The sequence below is a fragment of the Sarcophilus harrisii genome, chromosome 6 (genome assembly GCF_902635505.1).
Source record: "Sarcophilus harrisii chromosome 6, mSarHar1.11, whole genome shotgun sequence".
Classification (NCBI taxonomy): Eukaryota; Metazoa; Chordata; class Mammalia; order Dasyuromorphia; family Dasyuridae; genus Sarcophilus; species Sarcophilus harrisii.
In genome coordinates, this window is record NC_045431.1 from 169,600,645 (window position 1) to 169,618,077 (window position 17,433).

The window sequence follows — 17,433 nt, forward strand, 5'->3', positions numbered from 1 at the left end:
CACTATTTTACAGGTGAGGAAACAAAGGCCCAAGACAGCAAAGGCCATAGGTAGTAAGCAGAAGAGGCAGAATTTGAATACAGGTTCTTAGACTCCAAAATCAGTGCATTTTCCATGCAGGCTGCCCATCTCTCCAAGTAGTTAGGAGGGGAAAAGCTTTGAAAGTGGTAAAGCAAATGAAATGAGCAGGACCAGAAGATCATTATTTACTTAAACAACAATACTATATGATGATCAATTCTGATGGACGTGGCCCACTTCAACAATGAGATGAACCAAATCAGTTCCAATAGAGCAGTAATGAACTGAACCAAAGAACTCTGGGAGATGACTATGAACCACTAAATAAAATTCCCAATCCCTCCATTTTTGTCTGCCTGCATTTTTGATTTCCTTCACAGGCTAATTATACACTACTTCAAAGTCCGACTCTTTTTATACAGCAAAATAACTGTTTGGACATATATACATATATTGTATTTAACTTTATTTAACATGTATTGATCAACCTGCCATCTGGAGCAAGGGGTGGGGGGAAGGAGGGAAAAAGTTGGAACAAAAGGATTTGCAGCTGTCAATGCTGAAAAATTACCTATGCATATATTTGTAAATAAAAAGCTATTAAAAAAAGAAAGTAGTAAAGCAAAAATTGAATACTATATAATCATAATCTTTTCTCTAAACACAGTCACCACCCTGATCCAGGCCCTTATCACCTCACAAGGAGAATATTGTAATAGTTGCTGTAATAGTTGCCTGTAAAATCTCTGTCAACAGTGGGGCCGTGTCTTCATTAAATTTGCTCTCTATGTTAGAGAAATGCTTTCAAAAGCACTAGGAGTTTCATAGCATTTATACAATTTTTTAAAGGGGTCTCCCCATAAGTTCAGGGCTACACCTGGGTCAGATCCTAATGCCGATCAGGCTGAAAGCTATAACCTGCTTGGATTTTCCAGTGTGGATCAATCCCCCACCTTCTTAGGTAGCCTGATAACCTCCCACTCACAGAGCTCACCATATTGATGCTGAACTTGGTGAGGAACTCTCCTATTCTCTTATCTTTACCCATGGCTTTGGTGAAGAAAGTTTTTGAATGTGACCATCAGAGAGAGCTCTTTCTTTATTCTCATGCATCCTTTATGCACTGCTTTAAATTGCAAACTTATACTATTTTCTGGGTACAAACAGGACTCCAGTATCCATGGCACCAGATGTTAACTGGCTCTGGCAAGCAATTCATATTATCTGATTTCTCCCCAAAGGCCTAATTTTTCTTACAAAAAAAATTTTTTTTAATTTGTTGCAGAATGGCAAGGAGGGCAAAGACAGAAAGAAAAGTCTCATGATTCCCCAAATATTCAGTGGCACTTTTTGTGGGTGTAAAGATGATGAACAAAGTTGGCACCTATTGAAGGAGCACTGGTTCAACACACTGTGGTATATCAATATAATGAAATAATAATAGACATAAAATAAATGACAAACATAGGGAGTTCACAGAGATTCATAAAAACTTATACTAAATAATGTTGACTTAAGTAAGCAAGACTGGGAAAAAATATATATATATATGTATATATATATATATATATATATATATACACACAAAATATACATACATACAAAAATATGTAATGAAGAACATAAACAAATACTAAAACAAAAATTGATAATCGTAATCTTTCCTCTAACAACCTGATTCAGGATCTCATCCCTTCACAACTGGAATACTGTAGACTAAGAGTGTTACTTGCCTACTAAGAGTGTTGCTTGCCTCAAGTCTCTTCTCAATCCAATCCATCCTCCATTCAGCCACCAAAGTGATTTTCCTAAAGTGCAGTTCCCATCATATCATCTCCTAGTCACTAAATTCCCATAGCTCCCTATTAATTCCAGGATCAAATGCCAAATTCTTTGGCTTTCAAAGTTCTTCATCACCTAGTACCCTTCTACCTTTCCAGTCTTATCTCTCACATTGACACACACTGTTCAATTTAGTGACACTGGCCTCTTGGCTGTTTCACCTCCACCATGGCTCTGGGCATTTTCTCTGGAATACCATCCCTCCTCTGACTGTACAGACTCCCCTGGCTTCTTCTAAGTCCCAACAAAAATCCCACCTTGTACAGGAAGCTTTTCCCTAATCCCTCTTCAATCCACTGCCTTCCCTCTGTTCATAACTTTCTGTTTATCCTGTCTGTAGTTTGTACACATTTATTTGCATGTTGTCTCCCTAACCAGATTGTAAAGTCCCAGACAAAAAAGACAGAAAATGTCTTTTGTCTCTTTTTGTATTCCCACTGCTAAGTAAAATGTCTGTCACACGGTACATACTTAATAAATATTGATTGATAATGACCAATTTTTACTTTGGAAAAAAAAAGACGAGGATATCTATTTCTGCTCTTTCCTTGAAGATGGAGGGCCTATGGATGCAAAATATTGCATATGTTGACAGACACTGCTCTCTATCAGTTCATTTGCTAAACTGTTCTTCTTTGTTACAAGAAAAAGCTCTCTAAATAGTAGAAAGTGAAGTGGGGTGGGAGTGAAGGGGAAGCTAGTATGTAACTTTGATACATAAAATAGTCATCCATAAAACATTCTTTTTTCTAAAAATAAACAAATCATGGGCAGCTAGATGGTGCAGTGGATAGAGTACCAGCCCTGGAATCAGGAACACCTGAGTTAAAATCCAGCCTCAAACACTTAATATTTACTAGCTGTGTGATCTGGGACAAGTCACTTAACACCAATTGCCATACAAAAAAAAATGATAATAGCAAAATAAATTAGTTAATTTGAATAAAACAAATCTCCATGGCCTCAAATCTATCCAAAACATATCATAAACTGGAAAGGCAAAATTTAATTCCCTTTCAGATATATGTGTGTATATGTATACATATATATATATATATATATGTATGTATAATGGTTTCCTAACAAAAGTTAACATTCAAACAGTGCTTTATAGTTTCAAAAGTGCCACACAAATACTATCTTATTTGATCCTCACAATAACTCTATGAAAGAAATTCCCATTTTACATCAGAGGTATCTGAGGCTAAGAGTATTATATGATATGCTCAGTTACTTAACTGGTTAAGGGTCCAAGACAGGTTAGAGTCCTGACTCCAAGATCAGGGCTTTAACCATTGCTCCATTCTACTTCCTCATAAATGCCTAGAAATGGTTTTCAATAGACTACACAAAGGCAAAGCCTGAGTTTTCGGACTAAGGATAGGATAGTGTTAGCGTTTTACAGTTGAATGACTTTAAAGCAGTCAATTTGACAGTGTCTACATCAAAATTAAAACCACATCTCAAAGAAGAAAACCATGTGTGGGGATGTGTGGGGATGGTGGAGGGGAAGGTTTTATTCATAGGAAAAACACCTGGGCAGGGAGAGAGAAGGTCCTAGGCTTCCTTTTCTTGCAGGGCTAAAACAAACCTACCCCCCATCCACCGAGGTGCTCCATGTGGCCACGTCTCCATATACATGGCTACAATAGGCATCCACCCTTAACAAAGACCCAATAAACTCCAAACCCTGCTTTATGCCATTCTGAAGAAATCCAGCCTGTCATCAATCTTCAGACAATGGGTCGCTCTGACATCACATAATCGCATTAATCTTCATTTGTCTGATCACATCCTGTCATTCTTATGCAAATAGGACATTTGAGGATGCAACTTTTCTTCAAGACAGGATGTGAGGGGCAAAGGGGAAGGGGCCTACGAAGCCCCCCAGGACCACCTCCCCCCAGCCTCCCAAGCCATCACTCCCCTCTCCTTGGCTTGTGTTTCCCATCAGAGTCAATGTGTTTGACATTCAAAAATGAGACCAGCATGAGGTAAAACAATCTGATTCTTTAGCTCTCTGTATCAATTTCAGGGCTCGGAATAGTCACCCAGGACCATCGGCCCCTCTGGCTAAGCAAAATGGAAATGCAGCTGGCAGACAAGGCAGGGAAGCCCTTTCATTCCCAGGATGTTTGCTGGGCACATGCTTTCAGGCTCATGATCTCCCAGGTGTCAGAGTGTTGGCAGGGTGAGGGGGAAAGGGGAGAGCTAGGAATGAATGGAGAAACAAATTGAAAGCCCTCTTAGTTCACCTTCCCGACCAGACTAGAGCCCAAACTGGACTCTGTAAAAATAGATTCCTTCCAGGACATCAAAGTCAAGAAATCATGAGATTATATAAACCTAGAGCTGGAAATCGAACTACAACCCCTTCGTTTGAACAAAGAGGGAAACTGAGGCTTAAAAAACTGAAGGGATTTGCCCAAACAGTGAGAGAGGCAGGGGTCAGAGACAGGATCCAAAAGCCAGCAAGTATCCCTTTCCACTGTATCCTGCTGGTCTCCATTTTCATGTTTAATTCTTTGCTTCCCCTGCCCCCTCTGCAATTTCCTCAGTCAAACCAGGTGGCAAAAACTGGGCTGACTGGTTTCGAAACAGGAAGTTTAATTAATGGATTGTCTCTGAAGGAGTTTTGTTTCCACAAGCAGGTAGCCATTGGTCTACTTGCACTGATGCTCTGGTGTGACTGCTGTTAAGTAACAAATAGTCTCCACATTGTTTTGACACAGGAAGGGGAAAAGAGCAAACAACAAAATACCTCGTGTAAAGGAAAAAATTTTCTAAGACTCTTATGTATGATTGCTAACCAGAGCTAAGGACAAAAAAGGCATCGATTCTTGGCAAATCCAATTCTAACTAAAAGTAGAGGCAGATACTCTTCATTCAGATCTCATCCACCAGTCTGAGTGGGAAAGCAGGAGCAGCTCTAAGCAGACCCAAAGTCAGAGTGACTTGGGAATTATGTAGATTCAAAGAAATTCAGAAAATATTTATCTGATAAGCCTCTAATAGTGTCAAAGACACCATGTTGGTGACTGGTGATATGGAGAGGAAAAGAAAACTAGGATCATGCCCACATATGAAGATAAATAAATATGTAAAATAAAAACCTTGGGTGAATAGCATAAGTTTAAGTTCTCAAGGCAATTCTCTAAGACTAGCAGTTTCAGAAAAGTTGTCACTACATTTGGTGGAAGAGTTCTCATTCCCAATAAAGTCATAGTTCCAGTTGTTATCACTTTCCCTTTATAAACATCACCTTATAGTAACTTTACAAAACAGGTACATATACTGATTTTAAGGATGAGGACACTAATTTGAACTCAGTTCTCCCTGACTCCAGCTCAAGAATTCAACCACAAATCCATAAGACTAGCTCTAGGGAAGCTGATTTCAGAAAAGCCTGGAAAAACTTACATGAACTGATGCTAAATGAAGTGGCTAGAACTGAGAGGACAATGTGCACAGTAACAAGAAGATCATGTGATGATCAACTGTCATTGACGTGGCTCTTTTCAATTTAATGACGTGATTAGGGCAATTCCAATAGACTAATGGAAAGTGCCAAATGCATCCAGAGAGAGCTGTGGAGACTGAATGTGGATCAAAGCCTCATATTTTCACTTTTTTGTTGTTATTGTTATTTGTTTGCCTTTTCATTCTCATGGTATTTTTCCCTTTGATCTGATTATTCTTATTCAATATGACAAATATGTTTAGAAGGATTGCACATATTTAAACTATATTGGATTGCTTGCTGTCTTGGAGACGGGGGAGGAAGGAAAGAGGGAGAAAGATTTGGAATGTAAGGTTTTGCAAAGATGAATGTTGAAAACTATCTTTGCATGTATTTGGAAAAATAAAGTACGAATAAAGATCAATCCTTCCATTAAAAAAAAAAAAAAGACTAGCTCTGGAGAATCCAAGCAAGGTAGAATTAGTACAAATCCTGAAATAACAGAGAGTAATCTGGAGCAAGAAAAATGACCAGAGACCTCTTGATAAAGGAAGATGCCAATCTCCACAGGCCCAGAACCATTTTCAGAACATCTCAGAGTTGGGAAAGTCATCAGGGGCCCAGTGTCTACAAACAAGAATTGTCTATAACAAACTCAAATAGGGCTGTCTGATTTCCCCTTGAAGAATTTTGATGAAAAGAAATTAAACATCATCCCTGACAATATATTCTACTTTAGAGAAGTTCTAATTATTAAGAGCATTTGTTCTTAAAGCAAAACTATTTCTCTCTGACTCCTCTCTTTCCAAGAGCATCCCTGTGGGGCCAAGAAGAACAAGGCAGGGGAATTATGAGCTAGAGTCAACTGACCTAGGATAACAAATCCAGACCAAGAAGAGATCTTTGAGACTACTCAGTCCACTCTCCTCATTCTACAGATGAAAATGCTGAGGCACAGAAAGGACCCGTCCCAAATCCCATAGCTAGTGAGTATCTATGGCAGCATTCTCAGCCAGGATTCCTGACTCCCAAGTCCAGAACTCCCTCCAGTATGCCACATGGTTACAACTTAATTAGGGGCACAGGGATGAAAGTGACTTGACTGATAGTGAAGTTTGGATTGACTTGCCTCAGAAATCTTAATTTAAGGCAGCTACCAGGACTTTTGAAGTCTTTGCTTGTCCAGGGGAAACATCCCCAATTTGTCCAACATAAGACAAGCTTTCCAATGTTCCCATTCTTCCATGATATCCTCCTTGTTTCAGACCAAGCAGGAACAGGTTTTACACCTACATTCACCGAAGAGTCTTTACTGATGTCTAAACAGTCAGCCAACTGGGAAAAGTCAGTCAACAAGCATTTAATAAGGGCTTACTAGTCCAAAGCACTGTGCTAACTTCTGGACACCTCTAAAATGAAATATCATTCCTTTAAAAAAAAAAAAAAAAAAGAAGACAAAAATCATCAAGACCCAAAGCTCCAAAAAGTGAAATCCAATACAAGCTAGCAAATGCCTTAAGGCAAGCTACACTGTGAAGGAAGTAATCCCATGTGTCTCAGTCTAGGAAGGAAAACACGTGAAGGAATGAAGGAAAAGCAATAATGGTGAAACCCAACAGCCAGTCTTTGGACAGCAATCCTGGATGTTGAGCAATCCCTTTTTCCAGCACCCTGACAGAAGGGGCAGTCCTGGGGCAGAAAGCACTAGGGGATTAAGTTATGTGCCACCCAACCTCAGAATCTCCTTTATCAGGAGCAGTTAAGGTGCTGCAATAAATAGAGCACTACACTTGGAGACAGGAAGACCAGTGTCTGAATCCGGCTGTAGGTACTTGCTAACTGCATGACCCTGGGCAAACCACTTAACCCTCTCACATAGTGAGCACTTAATAAATGGTTGCTGATTGATTGATTCTTCATTTGGTATTTTTTTGGCTTTCATGCATGACTCTGAAGAGAGTTGGGGAAATGAGATTTTAAATCCCATTTCCTGCTTTGGCAGAGATTTTATACATTTCCCTCTGTAAAAGGGGGATAATCATAGAACATACCTTAAAGGGTTAATTCAAAGATCAAATGGGATAACAAATAAAGTGCATTGCAAATTTCAAGTGCCAGCTGTCATCACCATCACCATGCTCTTCATCCTCCTGCTCATTATTACTACTAATATCTTTGGAAGGCCAAAAGCTAATATTCTGTAGATATAAAAGAAGAGATACTCAACAAAGACTGCTTGGGAAAATGAGAGTATCTACCTGGAGAAGTTTCTGCTAACACAGTTTAAAATTGATCTATGATTTAGTAATAAATACCACGGAGCTACTTTAGGTATATAAAAAGGAAGTTAACTGCCTAGGGTCACATAACTGGCTAAAAAGTATAGTGATAATAATGATATTAATAATAATATTAGTGAGCACTGACATAGCGCTTTATGATTTGCAAAGTGCAACTATTATCTCATTTGATCTCTATAATTAACTGGACTGTTATTATTCCCATTTTACAGATGGAGAAACTGAGGCAGATAAAGATTATGTGATTTGTTCAGAGTCAGCCAGATGGTAAGAGTTTGAGGCCTACAATTGAATTCTGGTTTTCCTGACTCCAGGCCCAGAGTTCTATCCATTGGACCACCTAACTTATTGTCAAATGTAGCATTGGAATCCAGATCTTAAGGGTTATTACACAATTTTCCCTTTCTTTTAAAATAAATAAATCAGATGAAGCACAAAGCCTAGGGAACATATGGGTCAGTGCATTACAATAAGTTGCAGTGAAACAAAAGGAAAAAAAAAAAAAGAAAATGGCCGCAACAAATGAGAGTTCATTTGAAATAAAAAAGATGTAGAAGAGAAACTCAAAGGCATGTTATCAAGCTTTTTCAAAAATATTAAATAACACACAATGTCTGACCCTTTCTCTTCTTCAATCCTTAAATGAAAAAGTGATCAGTAAATCATTTGGATAAAAAAGACCAACCCTGATTGTGGGAGTCCTGGGCAGATGCACAGCATCACAGTGTATCCTACCTTGTCAATCTTATCTGGGCGATTGGTAGCTGCCAAAATAATCACATCTTTGAGCTGTTCAATCCCATCCATTTCTGTTAAAAGCTGAGCCAAAACACGGTCTGCTACATTTCCGGCACCTGAAGAGCTAAATTTAAAAAATTAAAATTTAGTGCATATGTAAATAACACATCTGCATTCAAAAATGAGGAAAAGATTTTCATCATTTCTGAAACAAGTAAGTAAAACATTCTTAGTTGCGTAAAATAATCTTGCTGGACATTTTTCCCCCCAGTCATAATCCATTACTGGCCAGGAAGGAAGAAAATGGAAATGTATAAAATCTCTGCCAAAGCAGGAAATGGGATTTAAAATCTCATTTCCCCAACTCTCTTGGGAGTCATGCGCGAGAGCCAAAAAAATACCAAATGAAGAATCAATCAATCAGCAACCATTTATTAAGTGCTCACTATGTGAAAGGAAATATACTAAGCACCAGAGATAAAAACACAAAAGTCAAATCTTCTCTACCCTCAGGAAGCTTACAATTTAATGGGGGAGACAACACATATACATATATTTATAATATATGATATATACATAGCATATACAGGGGAAGACCCTAGCAACTGGTGGGGAAGAGGGTCACAGAGAGCCTCCTTAGGAAAGGGACCTGAGTTAGGTATTGAAAGAAACCTAGGATTCCAAGTGGAGAGATAGAGAGGGGAAGCATCTTCTCAAGTTTGTTGTAAGAATCAAATGAAATTTCATATAAATAAATGTATGTATATGTTTACATATTTTGTTCACATATATTTGTTTATTCATACACATACACATACAACATTAAAGCATCATATAAATGATAGCTAAACATCATTATTATTGAAGGGGATATAGGAAAAACTAACTGATACTAATACAATTGTGGAGATGTGAGTTGATCTAGCAAGTCTAAAAAGCAATTTGGAATTGGATTGGAGTAGGAAGAGACCTGAGTCAAAGAGTTCAATTAAGAGGTTAATTAAATAGTTCAGACATGAAATAATGATAGGAAGACAGGTAGAGAATGAATGGAAAGAAAGAGGAGTTTGTGGGAAGGCAGAAAGAAAATATGGCAAGTAACTGGGTATAGGGAGTGAGCACGAAGAAAAGAACATGAAACTAAGGTTGCGAAGTTAGACACTGGAAGGCTACTAGGAAATAGGAAAGTCAAAAAAAAGTGAAAGGTTCGGGGTGAAAGACAATGAGTTGTCTTTTGGGAATGTTGAGTTTGAAATGCTTGTAAGACATTTAATTCAAGATGTCTTAATAGGCAATTGGCTGCCTATTGCAGGACTGGTGCTTAGGAGAGACTATGGTTGGATATGTAGCTCTCCAATTCTCTTCACAAAAATGATAAATGGAATCATAGGAGCTGCTAAGATCAGCAAGTGAGAAAACATAAAAGGAAAAGAGAAGATCTAGGATGGAGCCCTTGGAGAATACCCAGTAAGTGAGCATGACAATGGATGAAGATCCAGAAAAAAGAAAGAGAAATGATCCAGCAGTATCAATCTCAGAAAAACCTAGAAGAAAGTGTCACAGGAGAGTGTCAACACAGTCAAATATTGTAGAAGGTCAATAAGGGTGGGAACTGAGAAAGTCATCCGATTTAGTAATTGTAAGATCTTTGGTAACTCTGAAGAATTGAATGATGTCAAGAAACCCAATCATAGAGGATTCAAAACCAAGTAAGAGGGGCACCAAATTTAGATGGTATTTTCAAGGCTTTTGATTAAGAAATGGAGAAGAAATATAATTTGCGAGCTAGTGAAAATGGTAGAATCTGGAAAGAGGTTGTTAGGGATGCAATCTTGAGCACATATGTGGGCCATAGGGATAGGGAAGATTGAAGATGAGTAAGAGACAAATGATGATGGTGGAGACAGTCTGTTAGAGAAGATGAGAGAGGATGGAATCAAAGGTGCATTTAAAGGGATTTACTTTTGGGAAAATAGAAGGCCACCTCTTCATCAGGCACTGAGTAAAGAAGGGGAAGGTGGAGAAAAATATTAAGAAAAGAGAAATGGCCTCAATTTTCCTAATAAAATAAAAGGTAATATTCTCAGAAACTGTCTCAGAGGCTAAGTCTTGATGAAGAGGTCAAGAGGTCAAGTCCAAGGTCACACAATTAGCAAATGAGAGATAGAGGGATGATTTGAATCCAAGTCTCTTCTCCATTGTAACATATTTGCTTCCCAATATTTAGTTACTCTAGTCTTTAACAATCCATTGTTGACCCTTCCTCCTTTTCCATTAAATAAGGACACTTGCAATACTCTTCCACATAGAGCTGCTGGGATTAAAGTACTTTGTAATACAATCTTGAATCAGTACAGGAATGTAAATAATATTATTAGTCTAGACTTCTTGTTTCCCTCACTCTTTCCCCTCCTCTTCCATTCTACTTCTCTCTTCCTCTTTTCAATAAACCTTGGGGGCTCCTTATTGCCTCCAGGATTAAAAACAAAATCCTCTGTTGGATGTTCAAACTCCTTTATAACCTGGTTTCCTTCTTTCATACCATATTATCCACGATGGCTTTCTGACCTTCCTTCAAGTCCCAGCCCAAATCCTGCCTTCTATTAGAAAACTCTACTCATTCCCTTTTTTCTCCCTTAGACCCTTCCCTCTATTAATTATCTCCAACAGATCTATGTCTCATTTGTACTAAGTGGGCTAGAGGCTGTCTTCTTCATTAGACCACAAGCCCCTTGGGAACAGGGATTACTTTTTGCCTTTCTTTCTTACCCAGGATTTACCATAGTGCTTGACACACAGTAGGTGTCTAATAAATGTCTGCTGATCGGTATTATTTTGGATTGACTGCTTAGCCATCATATCTTCTACAAAACAAGGAGAATGATCCGGTGGGATACAAGGTACTTTCAAGTAACTAAAATGCTATGATTTTTGCTGCATTTTAACCTTATTAGTTTGTTCCAAAGTTGAAACATCTTTTAGTCTTTGGATAAGTTGCTGGTAGTGAAAAACACAAGAGCATGGAATGATTAAAAGTGATGGATTATTTCTACCCAGCACACCTTTCTTTTCTCCAGATCCAAAAGTCTGGCAAAACCACAGTGGATGGGGTCACTTCCTGGAGTTGCTTTATGTGTGCTGGGACCCTTATTAGGCAGATGGGAATTCTCGTTCCAGGGATATGCAAGGAAATGAGCAGAGAAGCTCTGTTTTATCATTTCCCCTTTGGCACTATGCCACGTGATGATAAAAGTCCCATCATTTCACATCACAGTCTTTTAACCTTTAGCTCAACCTTAAACCAAGGTCTTTTTGCTGTGTATGAGGAACACCATAATATTTGCAATATCTAATTATTTACAGCTTTTATTTATGGAATTTTTTTAAAAAATTGTTACTATAATAGGATGTTAAGATTAAAAGGGGAAAGGAAGGAACAAGTATTTATTAAGCACCTACTATGTGCTAAGCAAATGAAGACTTTATAAATATTATCCCATTAGATCCTAACAACAATCCTGGGAGCCAGATGCTGTCATTTTTCCTATCTGACAATTGAGAAAATGGACATAGAGGTTAAGTGGTTTTCTCAGAGTCACACCACTAGGAAGTATTTGAGGCTGGATTTGAACTCAGGCTTTCTGACTCTAAGCTCCACCATTTATCCAGTGGGCACAAGCTGCCTCTAAAGACCAAACAAGAATAAATCCACAATTCATCAGAAACAAAGTGTGTACCCATTGATCACGGAACATGGAAAAATGACATAGGAATGCTATTATAGAATACAGAATATATTAACTGGCACAGAGTAAGCAGGAGAACAAGATGCACAATTAATAAATGAATGAAAATAAGACTACATGGCCCCTGCAATTATTAATCTCCTAAACAACAAATGGTGAAGCATATATGTCTACTTTTTGCAGAGAAGTGAAGGACTATGGGTTCATCAAGTATTACATACACTATCTTTTGGGGGAAGTTTTGCTTAACTGTTTTTCTCTGTTACAAGGGCAGTTTCAGTGGGAAAGGGAGGACAGGTTAGGTAATGACAGACAAAAAGAATCAATAAAACCTTCCTTTTAAGTAAAGACTAAATCCATAAATGGGCAGCTAGTTGGTGCTGTGAATCAGAATCAGGCCTGGAATCAAGTAGGCTCATTTTCAGGAGTTCAAATCCAGTCTCAGAAATGGACTAGTCGTGTGACTTGAGCAAATGATTTGCCTATTAGCCTCAGTTTCCTCATCTATAAAATGATCTGGAAAAGGAATGACAAATCATTCCAGTATCTTTGTCCCCCCCAAAACAATGAGGGTCATGAAGAGTCAGACACAACTGAAAAATAACTAAATAACAAATTATAAGATAAATCATTCCAAATCTCAGTATTAAATCCCTCAAAATCATGACTGTTTATCTAAAATTTGAGGAATAGCACTAGATCTTATAAGTAATCTCTTACACACCCTAAATTTATAGTTACATTTGAAACAGCCAGAGCACCCAGAATCATACTTCAACTGTCCTGGTACCTCACTATCTATACATAAAGAAGAGGAGCCCAAGAAACTAGGCAATGACCCACACTTAACACCATACACCAAGATAAGATCAAAATGGGTTCATGACCTAGGCATAAAGAATGAGATTATAAATAAATTAGAAGAACATAGGTTAGTTCACCTCTCAGACCTGTGGAAGAGGAAGGAATTTATGACCAAAGCAGAACTAGAGATCATTATTGATCACAAAATTGAAAATTTTGATTATATCAAATTGAAAAGTTTTTATACAAACAAAACTAACACAAACAAGATTAGAAGGGAAGCAATAAATTGGGAAAACATTTTTACAGTCAAAGATTCTGATAAAGGCCTCATCTCCAAAATATATAGAGAATTGACTCTAATTTATAAGAAATCAAGCTATTCTCCAATTGACAAATGGTCAAAGGATATGAACAGACAATTCTCATATGAAGAAATTGAAACTATTTCTAGCCACATGAAAAGATGCTCCAAGTCATTATTAATGAGAGAAATGCAAATTAAGACAACTCTGAGATACCACTACACACCTGTGAGATTGGCTAGAATGACAGGGAAAGATAATGCGGAATGTTGGAGGGGATGTGGGAAAACTGGGACACTGATACATTGTTGGTGGAATTGTGAATACATCCAGCCATTCTGGAGAGCAATTTGGAACTATGCTTAAAAAGTTATCAAACACCGCATATCCTTTGATCCAGCAGTGTTACTACTGGGCTTATATCCCAAAGAGGTACTAAAAAAGGGAAAGGGACCTGTATGTGCCAAAATATTTGTGGCAACTCTTTTTGTAGTGGCTAAAAACTGGAAACTGAATGGATGCCCATCAATTGGAGAATGGCTGAATAAGTTGTGGTATATGAATATTATGGAATATTATTGTTCGGTAAGAAATGACCAGCAGGATGATTTCAGAAAGGCCTGGAGAGACTTACATGAACTGATGCTGAATGAAATGAACAGGACCAGAAGATCATTATATACTTCAACAACAATACTATATGATGATCAATTCTGATGGATGTGGCCCTCTTTAACAAGATGAACTAAAGCAATTCCAATGGAGCAGTAATGAACTGAACCAGCTACACCTATGGAAAGAACTCTGGGAGATGACTATGAGCCACTACATAGAATTTCCAATCCCTCTATTTTTGCCTGCCTACATTTTTTATTTCCTTCACAGGCTAATTGTACACTATTTCAAAGTCCAGTTCTTTTTGTACAGCAAAATAATTGTATGGAAATGTATACATATTTTATATTTAACTTATACTTTAACATATTAACAGATATATATGTATGTATATATATATATATATACATAGAGAGAGAGAGAGAGAGAGAATATGAGAATTTAGGGGATCCCTATGTCTTTTCTGATACACTTTCTGTACATCTGGTTCCCTTCTGATAAAAACCAATTCTGATCTATTTAGTCCTTCATTTATTCCAACCAACCATACTCTTAGGTGTGTTTAAAAAAAAAAAAAAAAAAAAAAAAGATTAGGTTTTAGAGTAGAAAGAGCCTTAGAGTCTATTCTTCCTTCCACTTTAGACCATGCTGGGCTTTAGAATGAAGAATCGGTTTTAGGGGCAGGACTTTTTCCACAGCTCTACAGCAGGGCCAAATGAGACTACAAAACAATGAAACTCGTTTCTCCAATGGAGCAATATTTACAATCAGAGATGGTTCACTGAATCCGAGGCTCATCCGTTTGGATGGTTCCAAACAAGAAGTCACCTTGGACTGGAGCACCTTGAAGCACAAAGCTTAGGACACCAGATAGGTAGGCAGTGTGAGGAAAGATGCTTAGAGATGAGGAGCTAAGTCAGGCAAGGGAATGAAAGATCCACAAAGCAGCATCTCTAGGACCCCACTCTGAAGTCTAGTCTTTCTAACCACCCTCCTCCTGATGTATACCAAACCAGAGAGAACAAAAGAAGGAAATTCCAGGATACTATCAGAGAGATTTATAAATTCTCTTCATATCCTTACCTTGGGCCCCACCTGGAGGTAACAAGTTAGCATGACAACAGCTTTTTTAACTTGTTCATTTTTGCCTCAATTCACAATAGTTTGTGACCATAGGTAAATAAATAATTCCTATTGAGAGATCCCTAGTTGACTTTTGGTTCCATCCTTTCCATGTCCAAAGACCATGAAAAAACACAGAAGCAAATGGTGGTTCTATCACCCATTACCACCATGTCATATATCCCAACAGCAGACTTGTTCCTTGCCTTTCTCCTTACACTTAACTCTCCTCCATGACCTTTTTAATTTAGAGACACAGGCTTCCTTGACTGTTCCATCTCCTGAATCCATGCATTTTCCATGCCTGACCTCCATGTCTAGAACTCTCTCCCTCCTCATCTTTTTCTCTTGGCTCCTTTTAAGTATCATGTATTTAGGTGTGCAAAAAAAAAAAAAGCTGATTCTCAAGTAGAAAGAACCTCAGAGTCTATTCTTCCCTCTACTTCCTCCATGGCTAGAACTCTCTTCCTCCTCATCTTCTCTTGGCTCCCTTCAAGTATCAGCTAACATCCCACATCCCATATTCTACAAGAAGTCTTTCCCTGGCGGCCTTGATCTTAGTCCCTTTGCCCTGAGATTATCTTAATTTATCTGTCTACAACTTGTTTATAAGAGGTTGTTTATATGATGTCTCCCCCCATTAGCTCCTAGAGGGCAAGGATTGTTTTTGCCTTTCTTTCTATCTTCAGGGTTTATTGGCGTTCTTGGCACAAAGTAAGTGATTAGTAACAAATGCTTTTTTGACTTGATTTGTTGACTTAACAGTACAACTCAATGGATCACTTGTTATAAACTGAGGATTATATTCAGCACCTAGAATATAGTCTTCAGTACTTGTTAAATAAATGTGAAAATAATCACTCTCTCTTTATTAAGGAGAATTGTGTAGGAAAGCCATGACCTTGAAGATAGATTCTGTTTATTGTAGAAGAAAAATGTTCATGTCTATAAATGAAAGGATCCCACTCTTTTTAGATCCATATTCTCTTGGTTTTCAGCAAGCTTTCCCGTACCTCCTATTTAATATGAAAGAAAATCTGTTATAGACTTTATCATACACAGGCAGGCGAAAAAAATAAAATAGGTCAATGTAAATAGAATTATATAGCTACTTAGTGTCCCTTACTCTCTAGATAAGCTTCTCATTCCTCATGGGGACATCCACACCCCATATTAAGAACCACTGCTATAAAGAAATAAAAAAGCCAAAGAATAACATAGAAGAATTTTTGAGGGAAAAAACAAATAAAAAGTAAAACTAAAATCAGGAGAAAACAAAGCAATTACATAAATTTTATTTAAATAAACTTAATAAATTTATTTAATAAAAATGGGATCTGGATAAAATAATATTTTATTTTTAAAAATAAACATAAAATTTTTATTTTGTGCTGAGTACTAAAATCTGCCCTGGAGAGTCAAAAATAACAGGCATAGCATGCTGTAAAGGACACTGGTTCAGGGTCAGGAGACTCTGGTTCAAGTCTTCTCTTAGCATTTGTGTCTCCTCCCACCTTCATCTGGACTCCTAAGGACTTCCTAATTGGTCTTCCTGCCTCACTTCTCTCCCTTCCTCCAACCCATTCTGCACTTGGCTGCCAGAGATTCCCTAAGGGCAGGGGTAATCATGTTCTTGGCCTGTTTATTAAACAACATACTGATTCCAAGGCTTCCAAGGCCTTCCCACTTTCTAAATCACGGGTTCTCTACCTTTTTTGTATCATGGGCTACCTGAAAAAATCTAAGTGCTTTTCTCAGAATAATGTTTAGATGTATAAAATAAAACACATAGAATTTCAAAGAAAACAAATTCTATGTAAATAGTTATCAGAATAAAGACATAGGGAAGATGACTGAGTGAAAAGTTGTAGACAAGACCCACTCTCCCATATATCCATCAAAAACAAACAACATCCATACAAATAAAGATCAAAATTGTACAAATACTTATGCATATATTGGATTTAACTTATATTTCTGCCATGTTTAACATATATTGAATTACTTGCCATCTAGAAGAAGGCGTGGGCAGAGGAGAAAATTGGAACACAAGGTTTTGCAAGGGCTAATGTTAAAGAATTGTCCATGCATATGTTTTGAAAAATAAAAAGCTTTATATAAAAAAAAAAGATCAAGAAATTCAAAGAAATTATCCATGTATATGTTTTGAAAATAAAGTTTTAATAAAAAAATAAAAATAAAAAAATCAAAGAGAAACTTTATACCAGGACAACACAAAAAAAATATCCAAAATCTAACAGTTTGGGGAAAGGATCCCACAAGGAAAACCAAGGTGGATATAAGTAAACACTGCTTAGAAACTGTCCAAAGGTCCCCGAAGTCTATATGCTTGCAAAGCACAGACAAGAATAAAGATTAGAGCCCTGAAATCATAAGTAGGGAAGCTTTGGGGCCTGATAAACTCAGTGATTTGACAATAACATGGCAGAAGGTTGAAAGATCATAGAGTTCAGACCAGA

The 17,433-nt window shown here is 37.6% G+C and overlaps 1 protein-coding gene across 2 annotated transcripts in view; it reads right to left on the reverse strand.

Moving 5' to 3' along the window:
* Window positions 1-17,433, reverse strand: part of SPATA5 (spermatogenesis associated 5) — a 244,693-nt gene that overhangs the window by 165,669 nt on the left and 61,591 nt on the right. For both annotated transcript variants that reach the window (XM_031941363.1, XM_031941362.1), the window contains exon 14: window positions 8,359-8,485. In XM_031941363.1, the coding sequence (XP_031797223.1) occupies window positions 8,359-8,485 (127 nt within the window). The remainder of the gene's footprint in view (window positions 1-8,358; window positions 8,486-17,433) is intronic.